The sequence below is a fragment of the Bubalus kerabau genome, chromosome 9 (assembly GCF_029407905.1).
Source record: "Bubalus kerabau isolate K-KA32 ecotype Philippines breed swamp buffalo chromosome 9, PCC_UOA_SB_1v2, whole genome shotgun sequence".
Classification (NCBI taxonomy): domain Eukaryota; kingdom Metazoa; phylum Chordata; class Mammalia; order Artiodactyla; family Bovidae; genus Bubalus; species Bubalus kerabau.
The window spans coordinates 51513337-51525545 of NC_073632.1; the positions used below are offsets into that span (position 1 = coordinate 51513337).

At 43.1% G+C, this 12209-nt stretch overlaps 1 protein-coding gene across 1 annotated transcript in view; it reads right to left on the bottom strand.

The window, feature by feature from the left end:
- Window positions 1-3527, bottom strand: part of CRYBG1 (crystallin beta-gamma domain containing 1) — a 248824-nt gene extending 245297 nt beyond the window's left edge. The window contains exon 1 of the mRNA XM_055535300.1: window positions 3281-3527. Coding sequence (XP_055391275.1) covers window positions 3281-3453 — 173 coding nt within the window. The 5' untranslated portion in view covers window positions 3454-3527. The remainder of the gene's footprint in view (window positions 1-3280) is intronic.
- Window positions 3528-12209: the final 8682 nt, after the last annotated feature.

A 12209-nucleotide genomic window follows, 5' to 3' on the forward strand; every position in this document is an offset into this window, starting at 1 on the left:
CTTTACAATATTGTATTGGTTTTGCCATACATCAACATGAATCCACCACGGCAGGATACAGGAAGCTTGGGGCTGGTGCACTGGGATGACCCAGTGGGAACATGTGGACTGTTAAGTTCTTAAGAGGGGAAGCATTTTTTCCCCTCCAACCCTATTTTTTCCTGTTCCTTCCATTAGAGCTTAGCATTTATAATAATGATGATGGTGATGGTGGTGGTGATGGTTTTACATTTACTGAGTTTCTACTTTGCATCCAGAGGTATGATAAGAGTTTTACATTTAATGACATAAACTAGCATGTGATATTCACTACAGTCCTACAGAATTAGTATTACTATGTTCTCCATTTTCCATCTGAAGAAATGGAGACTCAGAAAGGTGAAGTAACTTGTCCAAGGTCATATATCCAGGACATAAATTCATTTTCATTTGCTCTAAAAGCCCACAAAATTAATGGTGAATGCCCAGCAGATAAGTGTGGCCACCTGACTATCTCATCCTTATATAGAAATGAAGGTCCCAGTGAGTGCTGCACATTCCAGCTGAGGCCCACACCTCCAAATCCTGGACAGAAATGAACAAACAGGGAAGATTGCTCAAGAGAGTGAGACTGACCAAGATGGGCCAGAAATCTAAGTGTGCTTTAGCTGCTCTCTTTACTAGTAACCGGTACACCCTCTCAGGAGTAAACAAAATATGTATAAAGATGATATAACTAGAAAAACATCCCAGAGACAGACCAGTAAGTTTAGTTCTCAGGACATTTGTTAGTACAAAGTTCATCATAATTCTAAAGGAAAGAATAGAGTGCTTTAAGACCGAACTAAAATACAAGAAGCTCAAGGAGAGAAATAAAAACTCCTAAGTTTTAGTCTAAAATGCATTTGGATTTGAATAAGTTGTTTATTTAACAACACTTTGCTGACAAAGATCCATATAGTCAAAGCTATGGTTTTTCCAGTAGTTATGTACGGATGTGAGAGTTGGACCATAAAGAAGGCTGAGCACCAAAGAATTTATGCTTTTGAATTGTGGTGTTAGAGAACACTCTTGAGAGTCCCTTGGACAGCAAGGAGAGCAAACCAGTCAATCCTAAAGGAAATCAACCCTGAATATTCATTGGAAGGACTGATGCTGAAGCTGAAGCTCTAATACTTTGGCCACCTGATGCAAAGGGAAAGATGCCAGAAAAAATAGAAGGCAGGAGGAGAGGGGGAACAACAGAAGATGAGATGGTTGGATGGCATCACCAACTCAATGGACATGAGTGTGAGCAAACTCAGGGAGATAGTGAAGAACAGGGAAACCTGGTGTGCTGCACTCCATGGGGTTGCAAAGAGTCAGACATGACTTAGCAACTGAACAACGAAATTGTTTATAGCTGTGTATCATGTCATTTGATAGGCAGAATGTGATGGGACCAGGTCAGATAAGACCATTACTATGGAAGTGTTTAAATTATTTGCTGATGTAATAGGAAAAATACTTTTATGTTGGATACATCATTATTAAGTAACATTTTGTTAGAAATTAGTTCATAGTTAAGCACATTAAGTCTTTAGGTGGATAAAAAATATGTCCTATTACAAGCAATTACTACTGTGAATGACAAATATGAGAAAAAATAAAATGCATTCTCTGTTAGCACTCCACTCCCTATGTTCTCACACATACTCAGACTTCCCTGAACCACTTGTTCAGGAAGTTCTTCTCAGGAAGTACCATGTTCTTCCAAGTATTGAGGATGCTCATAATGCAACCTCTGCCTGGAACGCATTGCTCCTTCCCTTTTCTGACTAAACTGCTTCAGTCATCCTCCTCCAGGAAGATCCCTTCCTCCGTAGATCCCTTCCTCTATTCTAACATCTATTGCAGCACTTATCCCACTGTTTACTTTTTGGTGTTCTCAAGACACAAAGAATTCTTTGATGACAGAGGCCACTCTCATTGTTTTTGATACCCCAGCACTTAGTTAATATTTGCCAAATAATTGAAATTACATTGCAAAGACTCTGGTACAATATTATTCTCACTGTTCACAAAAGTGTGTGTTAAACACACATAAAGGTGTGTATTTAAAAGCAAATACAGAAGGGGACTTCCATGGTGGTTCAGTGGCTAAGACTCCACGCTCCTAATGCATGGGGCTGAGATTCGATCCCTGGTCAGGGAACTAGATCCCACATTTAGAGTCCACATGCCCTAAATAAAAGATACTGCATGCTGCAGTGAAGACCCAGCACAGCCAAAGAACTAAATAAATGTTTTGTTTTGTTTAAAAAAAAAAAAAAAAAAACACATATAGAAGGATATACTGGAAATTGCCAACTGTTCTTCAGTAAAGATTTTCACACACCTGAACCTCTTCAATATACCATTATGTCAAATTGATTATTGCTCAACGAACGCACCCATTCAGATAGTATAACTGAATACTTACACATGAAAGATAAAATCGTCACACTGCTGCTGCTAAGTCGCTTCAGTCGTGTCCAACTCTGTGCGACCCCATAGACGGCAGCCCACCAGGCTCCCCCGTCCCTGGGATTCTCCAGGCAAGAACACTGGAGTGGGTTGCCATTTCCTTCTCCAATCGTCACAAAACCACGGCAAAACATTTAAAAGCACTATGGCAGTTACACTTGGAATAACTAGGTGCTGCTTTTTTCTACCACTGATTCCAATGGGGACAAGTCATGCACCCTTTGGTCTCAAGTTCTCCACCCATTAAATTGGGATAACCATCCCTGCCACTTCCTCCTCCACTCGGATCCTGTGAGGACAGTGGAGCTACAAGAACACCAAGAGTGGACATCTTCACAATTAGGGCACCACGGTCAGAAGTCTGAAGGAATCCCCAGGTGGAGTTCCGATCTCGTCATGGTAATAACCCTTCGCAACCCACCTACAAGTTGATAGTATAGCTCAGTATAGTATATAGCTCTCGTCAGCAAGCTGATAGTATAGCTTCTGGTGTTGTCTTTGCTACACTTATTTTATAGTCAAAGTAAAGTCTACAAGGGTGGGCACAAGTTCTTCTCACTGGCGCTTGGTCTGAACCAGAAGCAGCGAGAAACCCGTTCATTCACGGCGACCACCACAGTCCCCTCCTTGGACCCCGTTACGTTCCTGCCGCGCGAAGCCGACCCTGGGCCTTTCCCCTCCTCGGAGAGGGGTCGATCGAGGCCGAGGGTAGAGAGGACTCGAGGGTCAGGGTAGCCGGAGTGGAAAAGGTCGGGGGAAGTGAGCCGGGGATAGGCTCGCTCGCCGAGGGGCTTACCTGGCCTCTCTGAGGGGCTCCAGGGGCGGGTGTGGAATGAACACCCCGCAGTCAGACCGCGGAGGCTGCTGCTTCTTCTTGGAGCGCCAGATATGGAAAGAGGTGTGCTTTTTGGGGGGCCTGGACGGACTGGACTCCCCGTGGTCACCCTGAGGTGGCAGCGACAGTGGCATCTTCTCGTCTGCCTCCTCCTCCTCTGGCTGCTCGGACGCTGCCCTCTCGGTCGCCCGGTTCTTGTATTAATAAAAGAACTCACCTGGGCGCCCGCTGGCCCGCCTATCCCCGCGCGCCGGCCGACCCCGCCCCCTCGTCGCGGGTCTGCAGCAGAGCGCCTCCCCCACGGCGCAGGAGGCTCGCGGCGGGAGCCCAGGTGAGGCGCTCTCCCGGAGCTGCAGGTATGGAGGACACGCCCCCTCGTCCCGGGCCTCGGGGAGTGCGGCTGCCGCGGGATGGCGACACCTACTGGAAATCTTGGGAACCGCCCGCGTCTCCTGTCTCGGCATCCACTGTTCTGTTGTGGGAGCCAGAGCTGGGTCGGGTTTTGACATCTCCTCCGGTGCATGTGCCATAGGTCGTCTGCGGAGTTGGTCACTCTTGGCCTGGCCAAGGCTAGCACGAAGAATGGCTTAGCCACGAACCCCGCCTGAAGAAGGATGGGAGAGGCGCATCCCATGGCCGGGCTGCCAGGCAATTAGGACCATTCTACTCTGACCTTCAGGTGTCTTGGGCAATGTCATGTGCTGGGTGGCTTCTGTTCCTGTTTGTAATCACAAGTGTCAACTGCTGTCATCTCCCTTCAAGTGTTTGCATAATTAATCTGTACTTGCACCTCATAAAACACAAAAGGATAGAACACAGAAGGGAATGAGCCATATTCCCCAGTTTCCTGGGGCTTCAAAGATCCCTCATTTTGAACTAAACGCCAGTCCCACAGGCCTCTCCGGCATCTGTTTTACTGTTAATGACTTCCGTTTTTAACCTCACAATTGTGGTTAAAATAGAAAAGGGAACTAATATTTAAGCAAAATATGTCCACGAACATTTCATTTGAGGCATTGTTAGACTATAAAGATTTCAAGAACCAAATACTACTTTAAAACTCAGTGCAGTATAAGTTCCTCTTACACAGTAATACTTTCTTCTTTCTTTTCTCTTTGAGTGAGCGAAAGTCACTCAGTCGTGTCCGACTCTTTGCGACTCCATCGACTATAGAGTCCATGGGATTCTCCAGGCCAGAATACTGGAGTAGGTAGTCTTTCCCTTCTCCAGGGGATCTTCCCAACCCAGGGATCGAACCCAGGTCTCCCACATTGCAGGCAGATTCTTTACCAACTGAGCCACAAGTTGAAGATCCAGCTAATTAATTCATTCATTTACTCAATCATTCAAGGAACATTAATTTTTATTGAATTATTTTTAAGTTTACATTTTTATTGATGTAATCCTACACATAAGGGCTCCCACGGTGGCTCAGAGGTAGAGAATCTGCCTGCAATGCAGAAGACACAGGTTTGATTTCTGGGCTGGTAAGATCCCCTGGAGAAGGAATTGGCAAACCATTCCAGTATTCTTGCTTGGGAAATGCCATGACAGAGGAGCCTGGCAGTCTACAGTCCACGGGGTCACAAAAAGTCGGACATAACTTAGCAACTAAAAAACAACAACAAAAATTCTACATATAGTAGAAAAAAAAAAAGCACAAACCATTAAGTATATAACTAAATTTTTTACATATTTATGTAGTTGGGGTATAAAATGTTTACACTTATGATATAAATATACCACAATTCATTTGTCTATTCTACTGTAGATGGACATTTAGGTGTTTCCAGTTTGGGGCTATTACGAATAAAGCTGGTATGAACCTATTTCTATATAAGCATTCATTTCTTTTGGGTATGTACCCAAGAGTTCACTCACTGGGTTATACAGTGGACAGCTGTTCAGCTTCAACTGCTTTGCCAGAATATTTTCCAAAATGGTTGTATCAATTTATTCTCCTTTCAGCAATGTTTAAAGCTTCCAGTTTTTCTATATTGTCAACACTTGATATTATTAAGTTTTTTTCATTGTAGCCATTTGGATGGAGGGGTAGTGTTATCTCATTGCAGTTTTAATTTATATTTCCTCAAGAAACATTTACTGGATTCACTGAGTACCAATTATGTGCTGGGCCTTGGCTTGCATGCAGGGAGAGGAAGGGTGGCTGACAGACACATAGATGGTATACATCAAAGGGTAAGAGAATTAGTAGAGGTATGTGCCAGGCATTAAAGGAGTTTGGAAACATTACTAACCCAGCTTGCAAGTTTGGGAGGGAGGAAGAGGAGCAGTCAGTAAAGGTTTATTATAAAAGTAGCCCTTGAGTTGAATCTTAAAAGGCAAAGGGATCAGTCAGTAAAAGGGAAGAGGGAAAGAGGGCACAGCAAGCCAAAAGGGAAAAGGGGAGAGGAAAAAAGAGGACATCTCGTGCAATTTGCTCATATATTTACAAGCTCAGTAATTCATTCTTTTATTTGTGACTCTTCCAAGCAGAATTCCTCTTGCTACCTGTTCTTTGTACCACCAGGGAATCTGGAACATATTTCAGTTCTGTTCATAGCGTGTGTGTGTGTGTGTTAGTTGCTCAGTCGTGTCCCACTCTTTGCAACCCCATGGATTGGGGCCCACCAGGCTCCTGTGTCCATTGGATTTTCCAGACAAGAATACTGGAGTGGGTAGCCATTCCCTTCTCCAGGGGATCTTCCCAACCTAGGTATCGAACCCATGTCTCCCACCTTGCAGGCAGACTCTTTACTATCTGAGCCACTAGGGAAGCTTCTGTTCATAGTACATGGGCATTATTTGTTTACATATGTGTCTCCTATTAGCCCAAGAGCAACTTAAGAACACTGCTCATTTACTTTTACATTTTCAAAATATAAATATCTATTCATTGAAACAATTAATGACATGAATTGGTATATCAACCTAATTAGACACCTAGAATGTTTCAGGCACAGATCTTGTAGACTGTATACTTTGCAAGAGCAAAGGTCATGTGGGTCTTGTTTACTATGATATCCCCAATGACTAGCACAGTGCATGGCACAGAGTTGGAACCCAACATATATTTATTATCTGAATGATGTAAGAAATTAGAACCACACATGGAAGTCTAAGATATAGTACTGACGATTCATCTAGTCAGAGAAATAGACACTTAAATACAACTTGATAAAATACAACTTGTACAGTAAAACTTCATGTATTCTAACCAAAGTGTTTCACTGTTTTCTAGTCATTGCAAAAACAGATCCACTTAGGCCTGTTTGCTGCTGCTGCTAAGTCACTTCAGTCGTGTCCGACTCTGTGCGAACCCATAGACAGCAGCCCACCAGGCTCCCCTATCCCTGGGATTCTCCAGGCAAGAACACTGGAGTGGGTTGCCATTTCCTTCTCCAATGCATGAAAGTGAAAAGTAAAAGTGAAGTCAGTCATGTCCGACCCTCAGTGACCCCATGGACTGCAGCCTTCCAGGCTCTTCCATCCATGGGATTTTCCAGGCAAGAGTACTGGAGTGGGGTGCCATTGCCTTCTCCTAGGCTTGTTTAAGCAATAAATTAAACTTATCATGGTATGTTAGACAGCTCATAGAATATCCCACAAGCCAGAGAGCCAGACTCTGAAGTCCAAGCATGCTCAGCCACCCCTGATAGCTGGTCTCACAAACACCACTCTAATCACCTCTCAGCAGTAGGGGCTACACACAGGCAGCTCTGCTACTGCCATGCCAAGAATCAAAGGCTTGTTCTGATCACTCTTGACTGAAGACCAGCTCTCAATTCACCCTCTTACACACTAATGCTAACTTCTTAAAAAAAAAAAAAAAAAAAAGTCCCATGCAGGTACATCTGATCAGAGAGCTCAGATCATTTAATGCCTGCCTAGCTGCAAGGAAAATTTGAGTTTTCTGGCTGGGAAAGATTGAGGGCAGGAGAACAGGGTAAAAGAGGATGAGATGGTTGGATGGCATCATCAACTCAATTGACATGAGTTTGAGCAAACTCTGGGAGATAGTGAAGGACAGGAAAGCCTAGCTACAGTCCATGGGGTCACAAAGAGTCAGACATAACTGCGCGACTGAACAACAACAACTTCAGAGACATGAAATTCATGTGGCTAAAAAATTGCCAAAGATAATACAGGTACTCAGAAGAATCTAGGCAGCCAAAAGCATGAAAGATGGTCACCGCCAAAGGAAAGGGCAAAAGGCTATGGGAACACAGAAAAAAGTGACTAATTCTAGACGGCTCAGGGAAGTCATCAGCAGGGAGGTGACAGGTTGATGAGCTGTGCTGATGAATAAGAATTTACCAGAAGGAGAAAAGAAGGCTGGCAATCCAGAAAGAGTAAACAACATGGGCCAAGGCCCAGTGTTGTGAAAGGCCATGTGTTGGTGGGAAACAGTCAGAAGTTCAGTGAGGTTGGATAAAAGGGGATGGGGTGGGGCAGGATGGCAGGCGATGATGTTATTAAGATCAGGTGGGGCCAGATTGCTAAGCACTTGGTAAGCCATGCTTTTAAGGAATGGGGACTTGGCTTTGTAGGTGATAGGGAGCCAGCTTACATTTTTAAGTAGAGGAGTGACATGAGCAAACTTGGGCCTCATGAAGTGTTCCCTGAATGGAATAGAGTAGGGAGAAGCTAGAAAGGGGCAACTATTTAAGGAAGACCAGTTAAGAGGATACAGCAAGAGATCAAGGGAGAGGTGATGGGAGCTCCCACCAAGGCAATGGGGTGGACACAGACAGGAGGGGATGAATACAAAATCATGTAGGAGATGGAATCACCAGGAATGGTAGTGAATGAAAAAGAGGTAATCAAGTATGACAATGAGGTTAGATTTCCAGCTTAGGTAAATGGATGAAGGTGAAACCACTAACTAAAAACAGGAAAGCAGGAGAAAGATCAGGGCATGAAAATAAGTTTGGTTTTGAACATATTGAGGCTGAAGTGATTTGAGGCTGTAGAGACACAGATGTCTAAGAATTCATTGAAAAATATGGTCTTTTGGACTCTGTGGGAGAGGGAGAGGGTGGGATGATTTGGGAAAATGGCATTGAAATATGTATAATATCATATATGAAACGAGTCGCCAGTCCAGGTTTGATGCATGATACTGGATGCTTGGGGCTGGTGCACTGGGAAGACCCAGAGGGATGGTATGGGGAGGGAGGAGGGAGGAGGGTTCAGGATGGGGAACACATGTATACCTGTGGCAGATTCATTTTGATATATGGCAAAACCAATATAATATTGTAAAGTTAAATAAAATAAAATTTAAAAAATTAAAAAAAAAATATGGTTCTGGAGGCCACAGGTCAGGACTGGAAACATAGATTTGGACATCATCAGCGAACAGGTGGGAGCTTGAATAGGTGAGAGCTGATATCATGAAATCAGATGAAATTGCCTTGGGCAACTGTGTAAAATAAGGATAAATGAGGATCAAGGACAAACCCCTGAGTAACACTGACATTTATGTGCTTTTCAGGTAAGGGGAAGCCCACACACAACAGAGGCCAGAGAGAGCAGTTAAAGAGATAGGAGGGGCAGGAACAGAGATGCAGACAGAGAACAGGCTCATGGACACAGTGGGAGAAGGAGGAGGGGATGAATTGAGAGAGTAGCATTGAAACATATACATTACCATATGTAAACTAGATAGCCAGTGGGAAGCTGTTGTATATCACAGGGAGCTCAGCTCAGTGCTCTGTGATACCCTAGAGGGGTGGGATGGGGGGGTGGGGGTGTGGGTCTGGGAGGGAAGTTCAAGAGGGAGGGGACATATGTATACTTAGGGCTGATTCATGCTGTTGTATGGCAGAAACCAACACAACATCCTTCAATTAAATAAATAGAAAAAAGAGGTAGGAGGTTGTCTAAGGGCAGAGTGTATCTATCCCTCTGGCAAGCTCATGTGATGTCTATCTTCAAGAATTAACAGATAGATAGCGGTTGGGTCCTCTATATATATATTATAATGCCCTTTGTACTCCTCATCGATCCAGCAATCTCAGGTCCATTTAACATCTCCCCTCATTTTCCCATAGAGAATGAGGCCAAAAGGCCAACTCCCTCTAACTTACACTGATTTTTTCTTTCTTTAGCCTTCTGTGATTTTTCTATCTCAATTTAAGTTGACATTGTAGTTAATTGTAAAAAAAAAAAATGCCCATAATTCTCCTCTCTTCCCATAAAGTAGTAGAATCCATTTACTCACTCCTTCTATCTAGGTTAGTCATCGATTTATTTTGGCAAATGAAACATTAGCACATGTGATACAAGCAATATTTGACATGAGCTTGCACTTTCCTGGGTCCCAAAGATCCCCTGCAGCAGAGCACAGTAACCCACTCCAGTGTTATTGCCTGGAGAATCCCATGGACAAAGGAGCCCGGATGGTTAGGGTCAAAAAGAGTTGGACACAACCGAAGCAATTTAGCATGCATGCATGCACTTCAAGGCTTAGTTCCTTGCTTCTCTTGGAATCTTGCTGCTTATGAACGTACCTAAACTAGCCTGCAGGATGATGAGAGATGTATGGCTAAGTCAAACCCATCACCCCCAACCATCAGAAAAATGCATCAGATTGTCTGGGACTAGTCACCCCTAGTCAAGCCACAACCTGATCCCTGACACACGAAAGAGCCCATTGGAGATCAGCTAAGGCCGTCCCAGACCACAACTGCCCAGCAGATTCATGAGCCAAATAAACAGTATAGTTTTAAGCCGCTAGGTTATTGTCTTAAAATATTTGTTAAAAAAAAAAAAAATCAGTGACCTGGCACAAGGTCAATAAACAGCCAACTCAGCTGTGAACACCTTTTGTTTCTTAACCTCAGAGACACACAATGAATGTAGGCAATGGAAAAATCCTGAAGGACCACATAAAGATTCCGTTTTTCCAAACTACTTAATAAGAAAATGCATCTATTTCTATGAGGCAATATATTCTGAATTTTAAACAACTGGCTTTAAAAAATGCAACTAATTTTGTTGTTTGGAGATTTCAAAAATATGACTTGATCTTCATACTTGAACAGACCAAACTTCAGAACTCTTGTATCTGGATCAGTTTTCTGTTGACTCTTGTTGCATAGAAAACCATCCCCAAATTTAGTAGTTAAATTGAACACTAATTTCAGTTCTTTTTAATATAGTAGAAACACAAAATGTTTATTATATTAAGGCCACTTTAAGGATTTCCTGTTCCTTCTAACACAGTAAAACACTTTGCAGCCGACTTAGGCTAAAGATGCATCATGTCAGAACTCTAAATAAAACTATAATGCAGGTAATTATTTTATCTGTGAAATTCAAAGGCAAGCTACCTGACGATAAGAACCATCTGGGTCTGACGTGTCAGGCAGCAATGAACTCCCAAAGTTTATCCTAGGATATTTCTAGATACAAGTGGCTAAAGGAGTCCTTAGTTATGAAGTAAAGTTAAAACGCACAACTACTGAAATATCTAGTTCCATATCAATGAACCGAACATTTACTCACTTTTAATCTCGTGCAATAAAGTGTATGCCTCTAATTTGACATAAAATTTATCTTGTAATTCATTTAGCCTCTTCTTAGTATTTTTGAAAGGGCCAGTTTATTTTCCTCTTGTTACAGCTCTATGGCCATTGTGTAACAAAATGGGAAATACATTGTTGAACAAACTGAATACAACAAAGTAGTAATGGCAGGTGGTGTATTTAAATTGTGAGATTTAGAGTCAGACAGACCTTGGTTGGAGTCCAAGCTCTGCCACTTACTACTAATTATGCAACTCTGAATAAATTACTCAACTATTCTTAGCCTCAGTTTTTCTTCTCTTAAAAAAAGGTGTCGGGGGGGAATCAGTTCAGTTCAGTTTAGTCGCTCGGTTGTGTCCAACTCTTTGCGACCCCATGAATTGCAGCACACCAGGCCTCCCTGTCCATCACCAACTCCCAGAGTTCACTGAGACTCACGTCCATCGAGTCAGTGATGCCATCCATCCATCTCATCCTCTCTCGTCCCCTCCTCCTCCTGCCCCCAATCCCTCCCAGCATCAGAGTCTTTTCCAATGAGTCAACTCTTCGCATGAGGTGGCCAAAGTACTGGAGTTTCAGCTTTAGCATCATTCCTTCCAAAGAACACCCAGGACCAATCTCCTTTAGAATGGACTGTTTGGATCTCCTTGCAGTCCAAGGGACTCTGAAGAGTCTTCTCCAACACCACAGTTCAAAAGCATCAATTCTTCGGCGCTCAGCCTTCTTCACAGTCCAACTCTCACATCCATACATGACCACTGGAAAAACCATAGCCTTGACTAGACGAACCTTTGTTGGCAAAGTAATGTCTCTGCTTCCAAATATGCTATCTAGGTTGGTCATAACTTTCTTTTCAAGGAGTAAGCATCTTTTAATTTCATGGCTGCAATCACCATCTGCAGTGATTTTGAAGCCCAAAAAAATAAAGTCTCTCACTATTTCCACTGTTTCCCTATCTGTTTGCCATGAAGTGATGGGACCGGATGCCATGATCTTAGTTTTCTGAATGCTGAGCTTTAAGCCAACTTTTTCACTCTCCTCTTTCACTTTCATCAAGAGGCTTTTTAGTTCCTCTTCACTTTCTGCCATAAGGTTGGTGTCATCTGCATATCTAAGGTTATTGATATTTCTCCCAGCAATCTTGATTCCAGCTTGTGCTTCTTCCAGCCCAGCATTTCTCATGATGTACTCTGCATAGAAGTTAAATAAGCAGGTTGACGATATACAGCCTTGACGTACTCCTTTTCCTATTTGGAACCAGTCTGTTGTTCCACGTCCAGTTCTAACTGTTGCTTCCTGACCTGCATATAGGTTTCTCAAGAGGCAGCTCAGGTGGTCTGGTATTCCCATCTCTTTCA